Source organism: Taudactylus pleione, unplaced genomic scaffold (assembly GCF_031769625.1).
Source record: "Taudactylus pleione unplaced genomic scaffold, aTauple2 ptg000010l, whole genome shotgun sequence".
NCBI classification, from domain to species: Eukaryota; Metazoa; Chordata; class Amphibia; order Anura; family Myobatrachidae; genus Taudactylus; species Taudactylus pleione.
The window spans coordinates 3,370,140-3,394,013 of NW_028284413.1; the positions used below are offsets into that span (position 1 = coordinate 3,370,140).

General features: G+C 43.7%; 1 protein-coding gene across 1 annotated transcript in view; it reads left to right on the forward strand.

Moving 5' to 3' along the window:
- Positions 1-250: 250 nt before the first annotated feature.
- TSPAN2 (tetraspanin 2) overlaps positions 251-23,874 on the forward strand; it is a 211,325-nt gene continuing 187,701 nt past the window's right edge. The window contains exon 1 of the mRNA XM_088467423.1: positions 251-390. Coding sequence (XP_088323549.1) covers positions 322-390 — 69 coding nt within the window. The 5' untranslated portion in view covers positions 251-321. The remainder of the gene's footprint in view (positions 391-23,874) is intronic.

A 23,874-nucleotide genomic window follows, 5' to 3' on the forward strand; every position in this document is an offset into this window, starting at 1 on the left:
TATACTAGGCGGGGACTGGGCGTAGTATTTGGTACGCGAGCGAGTCCTGTTATATACATTCTATAAGGAAGGATCGATGAGTAGAGGAATGGGCGTGATGTACTACGATAGTGTGTCTGTGTGTGTGCTGGGGATGTGGCGTTACACAGAGGCGCGGCATAGGGAGGGAGGGATAGTGGTCACAGTGGGAGTGATCCGTGTGTACAATGATATTGGATGGGCGTGCTGGGCACTGCACGGGGTGGGCTTTCTCAGTGCTTTCTGTCTGAGCCTGTGCTGCTGCTGTGACATCTGTTGCTGGTTGGTGCTGTAGTTGCCGGGATGGGGAGACTCAGCGGTTCGCTGCGATGTGTCAAGTACCTGCTGCTCACATTCAACCTCATCTTCCTGGTAAGAGGAAGCCATGCACGAGTATACCTCAGTGTATAAGGGATTCCAGCCAGTGCATGTAACCATGTGAGGGCAGTGTGGTAGGGAGCCCAGCTGACAGGTGTATAGAGATCATGAAGACTATGTGCAGGAGCGGAAATAGGATTATATATATTCTACAAACTGTGCAGGAACGGAGACAGGTGTGTAGAAATCCTACATAGTAATGAGATAGATGTATGGAGATTCTACAGACTATGTGCAGGAGCGGATACAGGTTATAGAGATGTTACAGACTTTGTGCAGGTGTATGGAGATCATACAAAAAGTGCAGGGGTGTAGACAGATGACACTGCTGGTGATAACTGTGTGACAATAAGGAAATGTCAGTGTCACACTATGCAACTGTGGTCACAGTTGTAGGTGTTATAACAAGGCTTAGGTATGGTCTGATGTAGGGGCATTAATAAAGAAGGCAAGATGTATTGGTGAAATAAAGTGTGAAAATTGGGTTTCTCCGTTCTGTGTTGTATGTCACAGGGCAGCATTGTGTAATAATGGGGGAAACATGGGCAAGAGGGCATATGGAAGACTGATCTGATGAGGGGGAAGGGGACAAGAATTACCTGCTTTAGCTGCTGATGAAGTAGAGGTAATGAGATGAAAAAGAAAAGGTCTAGTACATGGATATGATATGGCTGTGATGTAGCTGGTACCGTGTGATCTGAGCAAAGGTTGGTACTATAGTAGACAGCAGATCAGTATGAAGATATATAAAGGGGGTATTTATAAGAGTGAAAGTCCTACTATTTTGGAAAGAAAGTTCTGTGATGTATGAGACAATACTGATCTTAGTAGAATGGTTTATATGCTGTGACTGTGACCTGAAGAGGGTGATAGACAATATATATGGATAAGAAGTGAGAGAGACAGGAACAACTGAGGACAGCTGAGGACACAGTGCTAGCTGGGGACAGGACTAATAAACAGAGATGACAGGGTTAGCGATGAAAATAGTGTCAGCGGATAAGAGATGATGGGAGAATATAAATGGGAATGTAAGCAACACGTCTAAATATAGACTATAGATAGTGTAAATAGAGAGGGCGTAGAAAGTGGGGGACATAGAAGACAGGCTGAAGGAATGTCAGAAGAAAAATGAATGAAAAGAAACAATACTGACAAAGAAATAAGTTTGGATTATAAATGAATAAACTGGACGTAGAGGACTGAGATAAACAAAAATACTTAGGAATAAGATAGTGATACAGAAGATTGTGGCTGGAGGGTGGGATAGACAAAAAAAATAACATTTTGTATAGACCCAGCAAATATGAGCAACTTGTGGACATGCAATAAAGTAGGGATTTGACGAACATTTCATTTTCATTAACGAAAGGCTATTTTAGGCAAGCAGTTTGTGGAGATCTGCTGGGTGACCAGATGAAATGATCTGTGAAAGGGGTGTTAAAATAATTTTTAAAATGTGGATTGTATAGTATTTGAAGACCAGCTTGTTTACATAACCTGTTAAAGGACTCAACATAAGGCATCCTCAGGCTATTAAATCAGTGCCACTGAGGTGCAAATTCTGTCCAATCAGCTTCATCAAAGAGCTTACATAATACTCTATTTGCATTAATATCTCCCCAGGCTGTGTATCAGAGATGGGTCTGAGCAGTGTGTAATGGAAAAAGTCTCATCTTGTCATAAAATATGTCTATATAGCTATCATATACATTGTAAGCACTGTATGGCCAATTCACTTGTTTATTTGTATATTTTAAAATGTGTGTGTGTAGTACGTGTTTATGATAGTTGACAGCATTAAAACAGGTTTGAATGTACGTACATACAGTGCACCAGCATATTGAGCATCACTTCACTTGTTGAACAAATGATAACAATGTACAGGAAATCTATGTATAATGAGCTTAACTTTCTTTCATGAAACTGAGGCTGATTTTAACGGCTCTAGAACTTGAGCTGTGGAATATATTTTATGTGGGCATACAGAACACGTTGGGTGCCTTTAGAATGGGTTGATGATGCAGTAAAACAGATAGCAGAATAGATGTCCTGCACCTGCCTTGTGCTTTTCACCAACCCTATGTGTGAAATGCTGGTGGCTTTTCCATGGCTACAAATGATTTCTCTGGATGATGAGTGGGTGCATAGTGCTCTAGAAGCGATTGTATGCTGACAGCAATTAATCGCAATCATGAACAAATTAGTTGCAGTTGGCAAAGACGGGCGAACTTGAGCTGCGTTAAGTGTTTGTACTATGTAGAGGGCCATATTTTTAAATGCCATCTGGAAAGTAACGATATCCACTATTTTCATGTGTAAGCACATCCTAGGAACACAACTTAATACAGACTGGAGCTAAATCGCAAATAAACCAACTGGTTAGAAAATTGTAGAAATATGATACCTGAAATAAATACACATGGTCCCATTACAAATAAGGGATTGATGTAGACAACCTCACTTTCGTGTAGCAGTCTCACAGGCCTCCAACTTACATGAAACAGATTGTTTGGCTTTAAAAGCAGGCTTTCCATATCTCTTCCATATTATCCACCTGCATAGGCATACAGCATCCTAGCTTCAGGTAACTCAGATACTGGACTAAGTAGGGGGGATGGGAAACCCCTATTTGCTTCAGAAGGGCAGGTTATGATAAGGTAAGGTCAGAACTGTAACTAGACTTTTTGGTGCCCTGTGCCAGAAAGAACATTGGCACTCCCCCACCACTATTTTTCAAATAGGGACATAAGACGCGCATCCGAAAAAGGGACATAGCCTCACGGGGAAGGGCAAGGGAAGAGATAGGAGATGCTGGGGATAAAAGAAGAGTACAAGTAAGAATGATAATAAACAGAAAATTGACAGGCCCAAACAGCGCCTCCTACCCTGCGGTGCCTTTTGCCATAGCACAGGTCGCACTACCCTAGTTACGGAACTGGGTAAGGTGTCCAAAAGTGCACAGCATCTTTAATAATGGTCAAATGTATAGTTTTCAATAGTACTAGAAATGAGGAAAAGTTCAATTTAAGGTTTGACAAAGGGACAAGAAAATTTAGGAGAGTAAGTAGGCAGTGCTTTTACCTGGCTCACAATAGGCATATGTACCATGAGGAATCTTATCCACAGTGTGTATGGGTACCTGCACTTACTGTAGGTACATGAGGCCATAAATAAATAACTAAATTTACACTACGCCACAGCTTATTAGTAATTAAAGTTTACATTATTATTTCTAATAAATTCCCTGTGAAAAACCTTATACAATATTTTCCTAAATTAAATAAAACATATTAGAAATATATATGTAACTGTTTATATTCATAGTCATTTATTCTTGCCCTCACATTTTATTATCTCTCCATATGGACTAAACAATCCATTTGGTTGTAGATTTGTAACAAAGGACATTGTGGGTGGCCATTTGCGACCAGGATAGTGAATGCATTCACGCTTGTACACTGTGGCCTCATGCTGAGTGCTTGCAAATCGGGGGCGTAGATGCTAGTAAGCATCATTATCCCTATCCATACACTTGGCTTGATACTCGTTATTATCAGTACACATTTGCACCTCCTTATACTTTACGCTTCCTTACAATTGTGCCTAGCCCTCAGTAGAGTCGACACTCCCTCACTGAGCTACGTGGGAATGCCTCGAAGAAGCCCAATTCCAACTTCTCAGCACTAAGTAATACTTGACTACTCTCCTGGAATGGCCAGGAGGCTCCTGAAAATTGTCCCTTCAGAGGTCAGGAATCTGCATCCGCTGATAGAGACTTAGGCCTCGTCCTTTCCGGAAAATGGGAGCGACGCACCCCCATTTCCGGGAACAGTGACTAGCCACGCCACCGCTCCACTCCCCAAACGCTGCAGCATTTCAATTATGCTGTGGCTTGGGGGAGGGGGGGTCTACGAGCCTAATCACAGGACCCATTCGGCATATGCGCAGAAAGGGGTCTGTGCAGACGCAGACCCCTAATCATCAGAGATGTACGTTCATCACCGGATGAACGTACTACTCTTAATCAAAGCCCATTGTCTAAAAGGTAGTCCCCTTCCATGAACTAGTGAAGGAAACATACTTTCAGCTTAATCATTCAAGTACATTAAAAAAAAGCTTAATGTAGTGCACCATCACTAAACCCATTATACAAAAACATTAGAAGTACAATAATCACAGCACGGTAGAATGCATTATATTTTTTATACTTCTGATTCCTTTACTTAACATCCTTTTATTATCATATAGTATTAATGGTTCACAGTTAAATGTTTGCTTGCCTTTTCCACGTCAATAGTCTTTGGCATCTACTAGACTAGAGTATTGGAAGTGATGTTAAATGTTTTAGAAGAATTTCTCAGTGTCAAACCCAGGAGTTTGATATAGAGGGGGGAGGTCCAAATGCTCGTAAGTCCTTGTACTACTGCAGTACTTGTTCTGTTATTGCCATTTTAGGATGATAAACACAGATTAAAATAATTAAAATATGCTTTATTCTTTTAGTAACACATTTTTTTACATGAATAAATGTTTGTAAATATTTGCTAATTGTGCAAACAATTTTATTCTATGCCTAAGCATCACCTGGATGTAAGAAGGAGGGACCGCAGCAGATATCTCTGATATCTGCCCTGGTCCCACCATTTCCGACAGCAGAAGCAGCCCCTATAAGTGCTATGGGGGCTGCTAGGCTGTCACATTTACCAAGTTCCAGAATGTGAAGATGGCATTAGGCCTTTGTTAGCCTATGGGCTATGTTTGCAGAATCCTTCCCAGTGATGCTCGCACATGCACCAACACTTCAGTGCATGGGCAGTAACGCAGAAGCAGACTGATAAAGTGATGAAGGATAAGATCAGTTTACTTCTTACTGATCGCTGGGATGGGCTCCTATTAGAGACGATAAGAAATCCTTAATATCAGGGGCAGATCGCAGATATTATTAAATATGCCTCTAAGCAACATGTGCTTATTAACCATACATGCACCTGTCAATACTGGATGCAGTGACCAAGAAACAGATCATATCCTCTGGATATGTTGGGAACCGCACTCTTCTGTGGTTGCGCTATCTTCTCTATGGCAATCGGCAGTGTGTGGACCATGGTGTTGGGATTCTGGCCAACTGGAAGATGCCCTGTAAGTGCGCCACTGATACTGTACAACATCCAGTACACATTTGAGTAGAGACCTGTGGTTGTTGATGCTCACCTCAGATCTTAACATGTATTTTACATTGCACTGTTTTAAAAGTTTGTCAAACAGGTTATCAATCATGAGGGCAGTATCTCAAGATTAGGGAGAGGAAATAAGCAAGTGAGAGTAGTGGTAGGCGGAGTAGTTTAGCTGATATAGGGTGGGATGTACTATTGACAAAATGCGTTGCCTATTAGAAGCCTGTGGGCTTCTTTTCGCTTAATTCCTGCAGCCCATACATTTATTAAAAGAGCTGTCCTTTGCCGTGTCAAACCTCCATACATACGGCTTTAATAAAGTGGCAGGATGTATTGCTTTCAAAATGCAATGCTTGATGCATCCCAACTATAGGTAGACTGCGCTCCCTCTTTCCAGATCAGTATGTGGGAGCAACCTCAGCCAGACTGCCTAGGACAAGCCGGATCTGGGGAATAAATAGTAGGAAGTTAGTGTTATTTTATGACATCGTTATTTGTTGTGATTATGTTTTGTTGGTTTATTTCAGTTAAAAAAAAAGAAAATGCAAAAGAATAATAATAATAGGAGTAGTACAGTCTGATATATATAACGATAGGAATACTTACAAAATGACAATGAAAAGAGATAGTCGTTCTACATCTTCTGTCTCTTTCCCATTAGGTTAGATTAAACTCTCATAAGCAAGGGCTCTCTTTTATCCTGTCTTGTTGTCCAATCCCACTTTACCCACCTGTGAAACCTTGCAGTACATTGTCTTTATATCCTGCACCTTGCCTATAATGTCTTACGGGTGTGGTATAAGAGATAGACACCAGATGTTAGACAGTCAATAGTTAGACAGGGGAAAAAGTTAGACACAAACAAAAGTCAAACACACTAAAGTTAGACATGTAAAAAGTTCGACAGGTACAACAGGTCGACAGGGTCAAAAGTTCGACATGAAAATGGTCGACACAAAAATGGTCGACAATTATTTTTTAAGTTTCTTAGCCCTAATCTTCACCCTAACGCTAACCCTCCCCTTGGTGCCTAACCCTTAGGATTAGGCTCTCTCCTGGTGCCTAATCCTAACTGTCTGGGTAAGTGCCTAACCTTAACCCTCTCTCCTGGTGCCTAATCCTAACTGTCTGGGTAAGTGCCTAAACCGAACCGTGGGGGTAATTGCCTAACCCTAACCCTCCAGTAAGCGCCTAACCCTAAACCTAACCCTAATCCTAAAAATGTGTAGACCATTTTTGTGTCAATCTTTTTCATGTCGAACTTTTGACTCTGTCCACCTTTTGTACCTGTCAAATTTTTTACATGTCTAACTTTAGTGTGTCTGACTTTTGTCTGTGTCGAACTTTTATCCTTGTCTAACTATTAACTATCTAACATCAGGTGTCTATCTAGACATTGTCTAACTAATTACTGTCTGTCTATAGTTCTGAACCCAGAGAAGAAGAGATAATGTTGGATTAGTGATGTGCAATGGCTGGGGAGACTGATTGATTAACCCCGCCCCCCTATATACAAATAGGGTTCCCCTTATTTAACAGTAACCAGCACTAGGCTGAACTAGCCAGGGGGATAATGCCATAGCAGGGGGCACACTCAGTGTGGGGTCCCTCTGCCATCACATTAACCACCTTTAAGCTAGCCAGCCCAGTGCTGGAATTCCTTGGAAAGTAAGGACCCCAAAAAAATTAAATTTGGGTTCCCCCCTTCCGAGCAATATCCAGCACTGAGCTGAAAGCCCAGTGCTATACCCGCACTCCTGCTGGCGGTGGGTGCAGGGTTCATGGTATAATAATATCGTTCTTTACAGGCAGCCTATAGGTCCAAGCAAGCCTGCCCCCGCATGCTGGCACTTGGAGAACCACAAGTGCCTACATGCCCGAACATCAAGGGCCTGCTGGCACCTGTAGTCTGCCTGTAAAGAAAATATTAAAATAAATAGAAGAGACTGGAATGTTTAATAAAAGTTTATTACACAGCGTCTTCACCTGGGGGGCGGCGGCCTTTAAGCTCTTTTACATGGCTGCCGCCTCCCCAGGGCTTCTTGATTCCTTTTCTCCTAGTGGGCGGCAGCCTTTAAGCTCTTTTGTATGGTCGCCGCCCACTAGGACTTTGGCAGTCTTCTTTCTTCAGGAGCTCGTCACTGCTCCTTCCCCGCCGGCGGGCTGCCATTCCGCTACCTCACACTGGCTTATATAAGCCAGCCGAGGGGGCGGGGCGATGATGCGGCGAGCCGTGATTGGCTTGCGGTGGCCATCTTGGATTTCAAAATGGCTCTGCTGCACCATTTTTGAAACGGGTGATGCTTCTCTAATATGCTCTAATAGCTGACGGACTGGATTCTCCTGCCGCTGCTTTCCGCTACCGCCACTGCCGACACCCGCTACCACTGCCGCCGGCTCCTGATACCGCTGCCGCTGCCTCCCGCTACAGCCACCGCCATCTAAGGCTACCACCGCCGTCGCCAGCTCCCGTTACCATCGCTCTGACAGTGACAGTATCCGGCTGTCACTGTCAGTCTGACAGTGCAGCCGGATACAGTCACTGTCACTGTCAGAGCTGATGCCCGATCATATCTGCCTCAGTGACAGGGGCGTGCTTTGATGTGGGCTGAAAGCACGTCCCTGTTACTGAGACATTTCTATAAGTGCCGCTTTCTACTGATAATTTTCAACGGGCTTTTACTGCCCGTGACTTGGCCCCAACCCCCGCTTTCTATCTTTTACAATACACAGTGGGAGGCACCACTCTCTCCCAAACTGTGTCGTCTGTCTTAAATGATTAGAGTAATATAAAGCAGATACTTATGATACAGAATATGTGTCATAATTATCTTCTTTGTATTATTTTAATCATTAATGACAGGGGAGGCTCTGCCTCCCCAGACTGCACGACCCTGTGTTGGATGTACCTGGACTTAAGAGCCATGGGGCCTGATTCAGAGCTGTATGCAAACCCGATGGTTTGCGTACTACTCTGAAGTTTAATGATTGGCGTATGCGCAGCATCTGTACTGCGTATGTGCCGATCACTGACTGCGATGAGGGTTGCTGTCTACTCCAGTCATGCTGCAATAGTTTGGGGGTGGAGCAGCGCTGCCTACATTCCCTGAAAACGGGGACCTGCCGGCAGGGGAGGTTTGCTGTGTGCTGGGCTGCAGTGGGAAACCAGGGACACTGCTGTCGCTGAGCAGTAGCAGCAGTCTCCTCTCCTCTGCCTGTGAGGGGGAGAGATCACATTGATCATGACCACCCCCCTGGATCCATGCCTGGCTGAGGGGCTAACAGCACCTTCCTCCCCAGTTATGCAGATAGAGTTTTTTTTTTCTAAGGGGGTGTGGCCACGTCACACCCATTTAATGAAATGGGCCCCGGGCTGGCTCTTTACGGACCTGCATACAGTACATGGTAAAAGACAGTGTGTTTCTTTTGAGCAATAAACATCCATCTTACTTACAGCTCTGCATCAGCCATGACTGGAGTTATTTTGTTCCTCAATGATTGGACTCACTTAACTGTGTTTGAGGTATACTATGTGTATATATATATATATTTTTTTCAAATGAATTTTTTTATTGGAGTATTGAATATTACAGCAACGAATATAGAAACAATTGTTACAAGTGACACAACATTTATAGCATAAAGGTCATTGCGGTAGTATAAAATTATGCAAACAGCGACAATTACAAATGAAGGAACAAGGTTATCACTGATATATCGTGAATATTGAGGGTGAGGCACGAGGAGACCAGGAAAAGGACATCCAAAAGCATGGTCTATAGCGCTACAGGGGGTCCTGCAAGTAGGCGCGACTTTCTTACCAAAGGTAGAATAAATTGTACCAACTAACCTGGGTCAGCCATTGATTGCCAGCTAAAAAAAAACCCCATCAACTGGTAATTTCAGCAGAAGGAAACCTAAATATCACCATGAACCATTCAATCATGAAGTGTCATCTTCTCCTGCGATTACCACTGAATTTGTGATAGAACCAACATGGGATCAATTAATTAATTCAGTGGTTAACAAACAAAAGACACAAACAGAGAACATGTGGAATAGACACATAAGGCTGACAGCGAAATGAAAACATATACATCAGGCTTTCAACAAATGATCACAGGTGCAGGGAGTGTTATACAGTTTATATTCACATTAATGCTGTTACGCACTTTCCTCACTGTAAAACTTTAGAACAGGGGAATGGAGCTTAACAAATCTTTTTCCATAACCAGTCCACTGGCCAGAAGGTACATTTCTTGTCCATTATGGAAGAGATATATGAAGTATGTGCAAATACAAGCACAATTGACATTTATTACATTTACTGTACAGTACATAAAAAATATACTTGATTCTTTTATGCTCATATATTTAAAGGACAGCAATATGAGACAGAGGCAAGGCACACTGCTGGTGGGTGTGAAATATTCATGACCATTTGCCCCTCACAACTTTTGGCAACTGGTACAAATACTCAGACCATGCTGTCACATTCTGAGGATGCTACACCCAGGCATAAAACTTACACTGACCATTCAGCTACAGCACTAGGTATACTCCTACAGGGTTGTCTGTTGGCTCATTGTTAAGTCACTGTAATAGTCTCATATTGCTTTCTAGTCTATATTGTTAAATTATGAGCATACTATGAGCATGTACTTTAAAAACACAAATCATGCATCTGCTCTTTAGCTCTTTTAAAAAACCTGGCAACATAGGGCCTGATTCAGTGATGGACCAAATGCGGTGTTTACGCAGTTGAGCGATTATCTGTGATCTGCGCATGTCTTATTCCATTTTCGTTGTCGCTCACAGTGAGAATTTATTTGCAAAGTGATTGACAGGAAGGGACCGTTTGTGGATGGCAATGTGGGGGAGGGAGGTGGGTGTGGTGACTCAAAAATGACGTGTCCCAACTGTTTTGGGGCTGCAATGTGATTGTACGCAGTAAAAATGGCTCCGATATCTCATTTCCCAAAGCCACTATGTCATACTTGCCTACCTTTTGTTCTCCTCCCCGGGAGATGCCTGGGGAGGAGAAGCAGGTGGGCTGTGATGGGGGCGGGGCCTGATGGGTCGTGACATTAAGCCACGCCCTCTATGTGGCAAATTGCCGCGATTGGCATACATTTAAGTGGGGACGGGGCTATATAACGCAATTCATTGAGAATTGCATCATTAAGCCCCGCCCCCTACACAGGGACCCGTGATCACCGCGGATATTCTTCCCATTCTGCACATTGCAGAATGAGGGAGAAGTGCCTACCCTTCCGGGGGTGCAGGGAGTTACCTGAAAATCGGGAGCCTCCCGCGAAAACCGGGAGGGTAGGCATGTATGCACTATGTGTGACTATAAGGTTGCTCAAAAAAACGATTTTGGACTGATCTGTGACCGATGCTGCATCTTTGTACGCATTCGCTTGGATTTGCCAACCGCAGGTGGGCATCTCAATACAAATCCAGGTGGCTGCAATATGTGTATATTTTCACACAGCCGTTGCTTACAAATTTGCAGCTGCAGTGTCATTAGCGTACATCTCTGAATCAGGCCCATAGCAACCATCAATGGTTTGCCAACAATCGTTCATGGTTTTGCCATCAAGTAAAGAGATCTGATGGTTCTCCACTATCAATGGCAGGCAGCACTTTCACATCACTGTGGAGGAATTTTGTCTCACTCTGCTTAGCAGAATTGCTTTAATTCAGCCACATTAGATGGTGTTAAGGGGCCCATACACCTTGCGATATAGCAGCCGATCCGACGGATTGGTACGATATCACTGCTATATCGTACCGTGTGTGGGTATGATATCGCCAAATGCGCGCTCCCTTGGGGTCGTACATCGCACCTCCAGATCTTACTGCATGTTCACTTGATCTGGGGATGTGATGTACGATCCCATGCAGCGCTATGCGGGTGGGGGAGGGGAGTGCCGGCATATCGGGCGATCGGCCACCTGATCGCTCCGTGTGTGGGGACCGTCCGATATGTCGGCCGTCGGATCGCAGGTCGTGGCGCATGGTGCATATCGCACCGTGTATGTGCCCCTTTAGAGTGTGAACTGTCTGTTTAAGGTCCTGACACGGCAATTAAATTGTATTCAAGTCAGGACTTGACTAAGCCATTTCAAAACCTTAATTTTGTTTCTTTTGAGCCATTCAGAGGTAGACTTGCTCTTGTGTTTCGGATCGTTGTCTTGCTGCATAACCCAATTATGATTGAGCTTCAGATCAGACTGATGACTGGACATTCCCTCTCAGAAGGTTCTTGTAGCAGAATTCATGATTCCATCTTACAGCAAGTTGCCCAGGTCCTGAAGCAGCAAAGCACCCCCACACAATCACACTACCACAACAATCTTTGACTGTTGGCATGATGTTCTTATTGTAGAATGCTGTGTTAGCTTTGCACCAGATGTAACAGGACCCATATCTTCCAAAAACTTCCATGTTTGACTCATCAGTCCACAGAACATTAGCCCAAAAGACTAGTGTTATTTTGGCAAATGTGAGACAAGCCTTTATGTTCCTCTTGGTTAGCAGTGGTTTTGGCCTCCGTCGCAGTGCTGGGATAGCAATTTCAGCAGGGGGTGTCATACACCTCCTGCTTCATTTGCATAATAGCAAGGACGAATTTGCTAAGCTGCCAGTGTGTAGCTTTGCAACGATCCTTACTGAATCACCCCCATTGTACGGAGCTATTAGTTTTATAGTGAATTGCAAAGACTGCACTGCTAATTATCTTGACTTACACTAGGAAATAAGTGTGCAACTTCCTACCCACCACATCCTAATCTACAAACTGACAGTTTCACAGCACACTATCATTACTATCATTTAAAGAGCAATTAAAGACACTAGCACTTTCTGAAATAAGTAGATTCTTTTACTAAGATGAATAACGTACCTGAAATAACCAGTGTGCTTATACAGTAGTTAACCATATATGTCAGCCATGCTCTCTTTTGCTCCTCTGCTGCAGATTGCCATATTAGGAGGGCAGAGATGTGCTAACTAAAGCCAAGTATACATTACATGATGTGTGTACCTGGCTGACCCACGATACGATGAATGACATACGGTGTGTTCGTTTGACACCGTGCGATTTGGTGAACAACTGCACAATATGTCGTTCACCAGCCACATCAACTAGCATTGGGTCGTTCGTCAAATTGACAGCATGTAGGTACTATTAACGACCCTGTGGGAGCGCGCATGGTCGCTCATAGTGAGTATACACTTGCTTATGTAGAGGATATGTCATCTAGTGTGTACACACCTTAAGCAGGCAGAGTTAGATCAGGGGTCAGGGAACTTTTTTACCTTTTACCCCAAAATATATTTAGATACGCCGACGTTACCCCCTTGATTTGAAGGGAAGAAAATCATATAGTAGTACCCCCATAGTTATGCCCCTGTAGTAGTCCTCCCGTAGTTATGCCCCTGTAGAAGTGCCCCCGTAGTTATGCCTCTGTAGTAGTGCCCCCATAGTTATGCCCCTGTAGTAGTGCCCCATATAAGGCCCCTGTAGTAGTGCCCCCATATAGGGCCCCCTGTAGTAGTGCCCCCATATAGGGCCTGTATAGTAGTGCCCCCATATAGGGCCTGTATAGCAGTGCCCTCATATAGGACCCCTGTAGTAGAGCCCCCATATAGGGCCCCTGTAGCAAAGCCCCATATAATGCCCCTGTAGCAGTGCCCCCATATAATGCCCCTTTAGCAGTGGCCCCATATAATGCTCCTTTAGTAGTGCCCCCATATAGTGCCCCTGTAGTGCCGCTTGTACAAGGAAAAAAAAACACTTATATTAATCCCCGCTCCTGCATCCGGCACCATCCTGTCCACTCGGCTGCTCCTCGGAACTATGGGAGAAACGTCATGACTCTCTCCCATAGTGCGCATGGGGAGAGCCGGAAGCTGGAGTTCAGAAGAAAACTCCAGCCTCCGGCTAATGCGGCGCTGCATGGAAGGCGCCGGGGGCCCGCTTGCAATAACATCTCAACGGGCGTCCGGCTTAGAGTCTCCCTGCGACGCCGGGCTGGAGGACACTGGCGCCGCACCCGGCGCCTGTGACCTCCATTCCTGGGGGTAATGGACAGACAGCCGGACATGCAATGATTAAAATGCATGCCTGGCTGTCCGTCCATTACCCCCAGGAATTTAATTTTTACCCCATTTGGGGTAATTTACCCCTGTTCCCCGACCAGTGGCATAGATGCTGTTAAGAAAGGCATATCTAGAGACCAGTGGTGTAAATTCATCCCAGACGCCCTGAGGCAAGTTATAATTTGGTGCCCCCCCGTCCCAGTCACAGCCGCTGACACTGTAATGTAACAATTTACATGCAGACAGACTTTAGATAGACGAAGGCAGCATCTGATGGTCTGACATGGAGCTCTCCACTAGTGTATGGTGGCTTCTCAGGTGCCGGGAAGGGGTCCCATGTATAGGATGGCCGTGACGGTATACTCCAGGTACTGTACATAGTTACAGCCCTAAGTGGGGTGAATGTGTTGTGGACAATGGAGGAGGTGCCCCTTCAGAGCTGGAACCCGGCAGCGGGCGGCCCGTTGTCTCCCATAGTTCTGCCCCTGCCAGAGACAGTGATGTCATATAGATGAAAATGGTGAGAATGCAGTTGTCTCATTTTCTATAAGACCAAGGGGTGTGAGACTGCCCGATATTTTGAAGTATAAATAGACAAAATCAACCTGTGTGCCTATTACATTTACTCCCTCTTATGATGTGGGGAAGGTTTCAACTGTCTATCATGGAGTGGAGAAGTAATCATTTACTATTTCACAGAGCTGGTCTATGGCTCATAACTATAATATTTCATTTTACTGTTTAGCATACCTCCCAATAGTTCTGGTTTCAGCAGGATGTTCCTGAATCACAAACCTAGAAAGGGGAAGGGTTTGCATGAATACCGGCGGATCTTCAAACCAAAGTGGGTGTATTGTGGCATATTTGAGTAAATTGAGGAAGGGGCTTATTGTGCCTTGATTTTACATGTTTCAGTGTTGGGGGTTATGGTTTAGTGAACTTTTAATTGTAAACTTATCATGATAATTAGGGTAGGTAAATAAAGCTGCTTGCCAAGTCTTAGCTAATACATATTTCTATTTAAATCGTAAGTTCATTGTGTTAATGCATAAAAAACATTTATAATGCAGAGCCGAAACTAGGATTTATGTCACCCATGTTTGGGAGGCATGCAATGCTGCAAATAATGACATCACGTGGGCGCAGGACTTAATGACACTGGGCCTAATTCAGACCTGCTCGCGAGCGTAGGACAGATTTTCAGTGCAGAACCTTATATAGTAAAATTATGCATTTTTTTAATTACATTTGATGCCATTTTATTGCTAGTGGGCAGTCTGTGCAGCTCTGTAAAATGTCAGAAAGCCAACTCTGTTATAGCTATTAGCTATGTAATGATAAAGCTCACAGAGTAAGATTTAATCAGTGTTTGCGTCAATCTGCCCCTGCCATTGATTGGCTCTCCTTCCATCCAGCAAACTGAATGATGGATTTTTCTCAGATATTCTGAAAAATTAATTTTCACTGACATTCCAACTTCCCAGAGAAACACTGGCAGTAAAAATATAATGGAAATTGCATTTTTATTTAGAAAGTAAGATAGCACCAAGCTATAAAATAAGTGTATGATCAGCCTGAAGCATAGAAGAGACACTGAAGCAGGGGGTGTTCCTGACTGAAGAGGAAGTCTCATAGGTGCCACTGATAAGTTTATATCAAGTCACTTTAGCTTTCTACAACATCCTGCTTCAGTGTCTCTTCGCCAGTGGTGTAAACTAATGTAATAGGCCTAGGAATGTTCAAACCTTGCAAATAAGTGGCAGCATTTGGTGGTACATCATTTCTCAGGATATATTACAGTTTGTTTATTTTTCACTTCTCATTTAACTTTACCCAAGATGTATTAATAACAGTAGTACCATATGTCACTATATACTATATAGTAAGCTTGGGTTTATTATGGTAAAGGTGATGTACACTTTCAGACATCTTCCTGCTCCTCCCACACAACAGTACCTTCATATTAGTGCAATGCAGGTCAGTGATGGAACTACCTCCACTGCAGAGTTGCTGATGCTATGGGGCCCGGAGATTAGGATGGCCCAACAATGCTGATATCTGTCCTGAAGCCCCTCTCTATTCTTAGAAGAGTATAGTGGGGTCTCTTTTGAGCTTGCATGGGTCCAATGCATGTGCAGTGAAGCCCCAGTTTAAAAGCATTGCAGTGGTCCAGAGGGTCAAGTTGCTTCACTGGGTTCCCCGGCCAAATGTTGCTCTGCAGCACAGTGATGCAGTGTTCCATGCTGTTCTCTTGTGTGACACTAATGCCGGGTACACACTAGACGATATGTTGTCTCATCAGTGTGTACCCGCTATGTTGCTGACAATGTGTGCTACCGCGTGTCATCAGCGACATCGCCTGTCAGACCTGCATCATCCATTGGACCTGCATGTTATATCGTCAGTGGGGGCCATGCTCCCGAATGCAGCATGGCCCCCGCTGTCTCTCCGTTGCTGCCGGCATCGGCAAGTGTGTATGCACTGCCGATGCCGGTACCCTTGCTGGATCTCGCCACATGAGACATCGGACTGGGTACACATCGTTAAGTGTGTACTCAGCTTAAACGAGATTGTGGATGCTGACTTGATACTTCTACTGGCAGTTAGTGACTGGCTCTAGACTATATTTGACCTGGCTATTGGTTCTCTTTATTGTATTTGGTACCATGGGGTATATTTACTAATGGTCGATTTTAATTGATTTAAAACCAATTAACATCGATTTTGTGTTTCTGGGGTTACATCACACATTTACTAACAAACAATTTTTTATTTCGTTTTTTTAATATTAGTAAATGTGTGATTTAGCCCCAGAAACAAAACATTGATGTTGATTGATCTTGATCGAGGATGTGCTGGTTCCTGTATTGCTATTTGGAGGATTTTGGGGTACCTCCTAGGTGAGTTGGCTCTCAGCTTATACAGTCAGGTGCATAAATATTGGGACATTGACAGAATTTTCATATTTTGGCCTCTATTCACCACCACAATGGCTTTGAAATGAAACAAACAAGATGTGCTTTAACTGCAAACTTTCAGATTTAATTTGAGGGTAATTACATCCAAATCAGGTGAACGGTGTAGGAATTACAACGGTTTCTATATGTGCCTCCCACTTTTTAAAGGGGCCAAAAGTAATGGGACAAACTAAACAATCCTATATCTAACTTTCACTTTTTAATACTTTGTTGCAAATCTTTTGCAGGCAATTACAGCCCGAAGTCTGGAACGCATAGACATCACCAGTCGCTGGGTTTCATCCCTGGTGATGCTCTGCCAGGCCTCTACTGCAAATGTCTTCAGTTCGTGCTTGTTCTTGGGGCATTTTCCCTTCAGTTTTGTCTTCATCAAGTGAAATGCATGCTCAATCGGATTCAGGTCAGTGGATTGACTTGGTCATTGCATAACATTCCACTTTTTAGCCTTAAAAAACTCTTTGGTTGCTTTTGCAGTATGCTTTGGGTTATTGTCCATCTGCACTGTGAAGCGCCGTCCAATGAGTTCTGAAGCATTTGACTGAATGTGAGCATATACTATTGCCCGAAACACTTCAGAATTCATTCTGCTGCTTTTGTCAGCAGTCACATCATCAATAAATACAAGGGAACCAGTTCCATTGGCAGGCATACATGCCCACACCATGACACTACCACCACCATGCTTCACTGATGTGGTTGGTATGTTTTAGATCATGAGCAGTTCCTTTCCTTCTCCATACTCTTCTCTTCCCATCACTCTGGTACAAGATGATCTTTGTCTCATCTGTCCATAGAATGTTGTTCCAGAACTGTAATGGCTTTTTTAGATGTTGTTTGGCAAACTCTAATCTGGTCTTCCTGTTTTTGTGGCTCACCAATGGTTTACATCTTGTGGTGATGCCTCTATATTCACTCTTGTGAAGTCTTCTCTTGATTGTTGACTTTGACACATATACACCTACCTCCTGGAGAGTGTTCTTGATTTGGCCAACTGTTGTGAAGGGGTTTTTCTTCACCAGGGAAGTAATTCTTCTGTCATCCACCACAGTTGTTTTCCGTGGTCTTCCGGGTCTTTTGGTGTTGCTGAGCTCTCCAGTGCATTCTTTCTTTTTAAAAATGTTCCAAACAGTTGATTTGGCCACACCTAATGTTTTTGCTATCTCTCTGATGGGTTTGTTTTGATTTTTCAGCCTAATGATGGCTTGCTTCACTGATAGTGACAGCTCTTTGGATCTCATATTGAGAGTCGACAGCAACTGATTCCAAATGCAAATGTCACACCTAGAATCAACTCCAGACCTTTTACCTGCTTAATTGATAATGAAATAACGAGGGAATAGCCCACAGCTGTCCATGAAATAGCTTTTGAGTTGATAGTCCCATTACTTTTGGCCTCTTAAAAAGTGGGAGGCACATATAGAAACCGTTGTAATTCCTACACCGTTCACCTGATTTGGATGTAATTACCCTCAAATTAAATCTGAATGCAGTTAAAGCACATCTTCTTTGTTTAATTTCAAAGCCATTGTGGTGGTGAATAGAGGCCAAAATATGAAAATTCTGTCAATGTCCCAATATGTATGCACCTGACTGTATATATTTATGTATGTGCTGTTATCATGTAACCCAACCCATGTAACCCAACAGTATGCAATTATATGACACAGAGTGGGTGCTATTATCATGTAGCGTTAGGGACACCAGTATAGAGGAGCCTTGACGCTGGCCTGGCACTAAACCATATATTTGGAACTGTATGCAACAAAGACCTCTGAATTTCTATTATCATGTAGTATTCAAGTTTTTCTTCTGGTATTTTGCAGTGTGCTGGGGGGAAAACCTTTTTTCTTTTTTTTTCCTTGTATGATAGAATTTCTACAAAAAGCGGTTAATCATTTGTAAAAAATGCTTGGATTATATTAATGTTTAAAAGCTGTGTTTATTAGCAAAACAGTGCTTTTCCAATGCCTAATAAGAACCCGTCTCTTAGTTCCATGACACTTTTGCCTGTGTTGTTTTCTTTTGAGATCTGGACAAGATCACTCACTCATTTTGGTGGTTGTAAGATTGATGCAGAAGTGCATGATGCTATTTATGCCATTGATCACTCTCTTCTGTGCACCTTTCACTCCGCTGGGCCTCATTTCATTTTCAGTACCTCATCTACACTGAGAACACCTTAATTTACCTCTTTTCCCCTGACTTCTGTCCTTCTCTACTACTTTTTGTGACCAACTGTATCTCTCTCTCTGCTAACATAAATCACCCAATGCAACTTAAAGCTTAGTATGCCCAAAGCACTTCTTATTAGGTTTGTGCGCCGACCCCGTGTTTTGGTTTTGGTTTTGGATCTGGATCTCCCCTGGTTTTGGATCTGGATTGGTTTTGCCAAAACCTCACCTCCGTGTTTTGTTTTTCAGTTTTGGTTTTGGATCTGGATTTTTTCTTAAAAAAATCATAAAAACAGCTAAAATCACATAACATGGGACTGTTTTTGTTCCTACAGTAGTATTAACGTCAATAACATTTATTTCCACTCGTTTCCAGTCAATGCTGACCACCTCAAAGCTCACTATATTGTTTTCATCCAGTTTAAGCCCAAAATTTGCACCAATCTAGCTGGCTGACTAAGCTATGCAGCAGCAGTGGGCTGCACAAAAACATGGCAGTTCAACTTCCAACATGGCACATCAGGAAACAAATGTTTTTATTTTGCAAGAGAGGCCTGAGGGAGCTGGAGTATGTATGTAGTTGAAGGCAGGGACAGGAAGGGTTTGGTACTAAATTTAAGTTAATTTTTTTTATTCCGAAGTAAATTTATGAGGATGAAGGGGAAGGGAGGAGGCATTTACAAAAAAATATTTTACTCATTCACATCAGTCCTTGTCCCAGAAGAATCCTTGAGCTCCATGCCTGCTGCTGGGAGTGGATTTTCTCATCCCAGAAGGTGACCAGGAAGACTTCTAGTAGTGCATTCCACATGAAAAAGCATTTCCCAACCTGTACAGGGACATTAAAAAAACATAGTTAGTTAGTGGCCTCCAAACTGCCACTTAACCAGCACAAAGATATTAAGGGATAAAATTAATTTACTAAAGTGAGAGTTTTTAGAAGTGCGTTTTAGAAGTGATGTTGCCCATAGCAACCAATCAGATTCTACTTAACATCATTTACCTAGCACTTTCTAGAAGATAATAGCTAGAATCTGATTATTTTCTATGGGCAAGCAACATCACTTCTAAAATTCACTTCTAAAAACTCTCACTTTAGTAAATTAAATTTACCCCTAAAAGTCTTACGCTTTGTCTTTCTTGAGAATCATGTGCCAACTTCTGCTGCTAGGAGTGGATTTTCATCCCAGAGGGAGACCAGGAAGACTGCTTTCCGAAACAACTGACTGTAAAATAATCCTTTGCAAACCTTCCACATTGAACATTTCCCAACCTGTACAGGGACATTAAAAAAATCATAGTTAGTGACCTCAAAATGTCACTTAATCAGCATAGATATGTGTACAAGCGTAAGATCTATGATTTAAGGCAGGGGTAGCCAACCCTGGTCCTCGAGAGCTACCAACAGTGCATGTTTTCCATGTCTCCTCACAGAATCACAAGTGTAATAATTAACTCCACCTGTGGATCTTTTCAAATGTGTTACTGAGTAATGAATACACCTGTGCACCAGCTAGGTGGTCTGGAAAATGTGAACTGTTAGTAGCTCTCGAGGGCCGAGGTTGGCTACTCCTGATTTAAGGCCTTACATTGTGTCTTTCTTGAGAATCCTGCTTCTGCGGCTAGGAGTGGATTTTCATCCCAGAAGGGGACCAGGAAGAGTGCTTTCCAAAAACAATTGATTGTTAAATAATCCTTTGCAAACCTTCCGAAAAAGCATTTCCCAACTTGTACAGGGACATTAAAAAAACATAGTTAGTTAGTGGCCTTCAGTTCAAACTGCCGTTGTAATCACTGTCCACTTAACCAGAGCAGATATTGTGGACAAGCGGAACAGAGTAGCAAATGCAACATTTAAGATTTAAGGTTTAAGTCTAACATTGTGTCTTGAGCACCATGCCTGCTGCTGGGAGTGGATTTTCATCCCAGAAGGGACAAAGACATTGTTTTTTTTTTCCAACGGACACAGATTTGAAGAGATGTAAATAACTACTGAGAGTAAAAAGAGGCAATTTGGAGGCCCTTACACTAAACTGCCTTTGCTTTACTTGAGCTGCCCACCTTCCAGTGTGTACTCAGAAAGTTTTCAGCACAGCCGGGAACCTTGTCAGTGATCGGCCTGAGACTACTTCCCCAAAATGTGGAAAAGATAACGTCCATCAAAATTAACTACAAATTCTACGAGTAAGACCTTTACCGTCAATTACGTGCAAAAATTATAGAGGCACCTGTAATGGTGGATTCCAGAGGGGACAAATTAATATTGTGTAAATAAGATGATGTATACATCACCCCAGATTATACCATCACCCAAGCCTATATCGTCATCCCATCCTGTGTTTTGTATAAATTACAGCTGCACTCCCTGTTAGATTGGGGATTCATTGTCCACTTTAGTGGATGTGAGCTCCGTTTTAGTCCATATCATCACCACACCACCTACACATCTTCTGACCTGGGCTACAGGAGGAGCAGCTGCACTCTGGAATACGGTTGGTTGCATGGAGTTGCCCCTCTGACTTATTGAAATTCAGGTTGAGGGGCCATGGGTAGGGAGTAGGGACACTGTAATCAAAGAACACAGTTTTAGCTGCTTTATTCCATTTTTTAAACAATATCCTCTATTTTCACCTTTGAGGCAAATCTCAGCAGAGGTGTTTGTGATGCCATGGCTAACGCGTGCACAAACAGAAAAAAAAACACATTGATTGATGAATTATTTATTGGGGGGCACTTGTGAGGGAGAGCCCCCGAACGAGGCACCAACCTCTTGATGAACGACACAGGCAGCACCTCTGACACACACAAAAAAACCCACATTAATTGATTGATTAATTATTTTTTGGTGTGCACTTGGGAGGGAAAATTCTTTATTTTTTTCACACTGGGGGTGAAGAGCACCCCTTATGGACAGAGCACCCCCTGGACAACACAGCAGCACCTCTTATGGACTGCAGTGACACAGGAGCCACTGAAGCCCCCTCTTCTGTATAGCGATAGAGATAGAGTAACACAGGCACAGCCGAGCACAGCAGCCAGCCCTAGTATGGACTGGAGTGGACAACAGCCAGCCAGCCAGCCTCTATGACAAGTGTGACAACAACCAGCCAGCCCCTATGCAGTAACCAGCCCCTGACAAATGACAACAGTAGCCAGCCCCTTAAACACAGTCAGCAACAGCACAGCACAGCCCCCTTCCTCCTTCCTCTTCACTCTCCACAGAGGGAATGAAAATGGCGGCGATCGCGGGACCTTTTACACAATCCAAAACCCGCGAGAATCCGACAGCAGGATGATGACATTTTGCCTCGTTTTGAGATCCAAGTCAGGTGGGGAAACTCGAGCCAAATTGGATCTGACTCGGATCACCTATGTTCGGGTGGGTTCGGATCTCTGAAATCCGAACCCGCTCATCTGTACTTATTATAAGTTTCTGCCAGACTCCCTAAATCTCCCTCACTTTTAGCCACACCACAGATTCCTCAGTATCCTAAGTTCTCTCCCTCAGTGTCATCCATGACCTCCCTCCAGTCTCTCTACCAGTAATATCACTCCACCTTCAAAATATTGCCAGAATACAGCAAATTTCTCATCTAAAATGCAACCAAACTCATGCTCTCATCATCTTTTACTTTGGCTTCTAAAACCTTTGGTATTCCCCTCACCCTTTTATCCCAGCTTCAATCCATCCTAAAGGCCACCACACACGATGCAATATTTTAAACGATTAGGCCATTTTTGACCGATTAGAATGACAAATTGATTAAAAAGTGCCGTGTGTGGGGATGATCGCGATGCCGATGCGCGCTCCTGCTGTCACTGATCGTGGTCGCTTATCAATTGAACCTGCAGAAATATATCGACCTATCTTACACGATTTCTCACACATCGTTCCGTTTGTATGCACACTGAACGATGTGATGTCTGACACAGATGCATGTAGCAACATGCATCTCTGTGTCATTGACACAGAAGCACGGACGAGATCAGTGAGACCTGTCTGTGGTGCTGTGTTGAAAAATAAAAGCCTGTGTAAAAAATAGAAAAAAACACAGCATGGCTCCCCCCCCCCAAAAAAAAAAAAAGGAGCAACCAACCCCGGGCTTTTAGTGACCCAGTACTGGTTGTGCTAAATACAGGGGACAAATGATGTAGGAGTCCCCTGTATTTAAGCACAACCAGCACCGGGCTATTTAGAACCATCCCGTGGCTGTTCGGTCATTTGGGTAGTACTGTCCTTAGAGAACGGTACTTAGGGCCTGATTCAGACCTTCTCATAAGCGCTATGCGCTCGCAAGCGGGCCGATGGCCGGGCAGTGCACACGCACCGCGCACGCACTGCGAGTGCGCAAGCACTGGAGCGAGAGAGAAATTCTCTTTCTCCGGGGCTCGCTACAAACGGGGCGGCTGTCGATGTTGGTCGACAGCTCCCACCGTTTTGTAGGCGGGAAGAAGGGGGTGGCTGGCCAAATGTAGGCGTTCCCAAAGGAACGCCTGCCGTTTGGGGGCGGCCCTACTGACATCACAAGTGATGTCAGTAATGAGCTTCCGGCTCTATTAGAGCCGGAAGCTCACTGGGGCTTGCGACAGACGAGGCCCTACCACAATGGTCTCGTCGCAAGCCGCGATGGTCGCGACCATCACCTGGCTGCTTTTTTACAGGTACACTATGGATTCTTACATGGAGCAGAAGACTTGAATGGCTACAGGGATACATAGATATGTGAGTACAGTATGTGAGATAGTGTGTATGCACATGTGCGTTTATTTTAATAAAATTTTACTGTCAACGGTGTGTGTGTTCTGTCTTTTTTTTATATTTCTTTTGCTGTGGGACTACAGGTACCAGCGGCCCCATAATGCCCCACATGTTGGTAGTTGTGGTTCTCCAAGTACCAGCATGCGGGGGAGGCTTGCTGGGACCTGTAGTTCCACAGCAAAAGCCAATATATTTACTACGATCAATTGCACCTCATTACATAATCAACCCGCCTAGACCTGGGGTACCCTGGAGAGGGGGACCCCTTTATTGGGTGGGTCCCC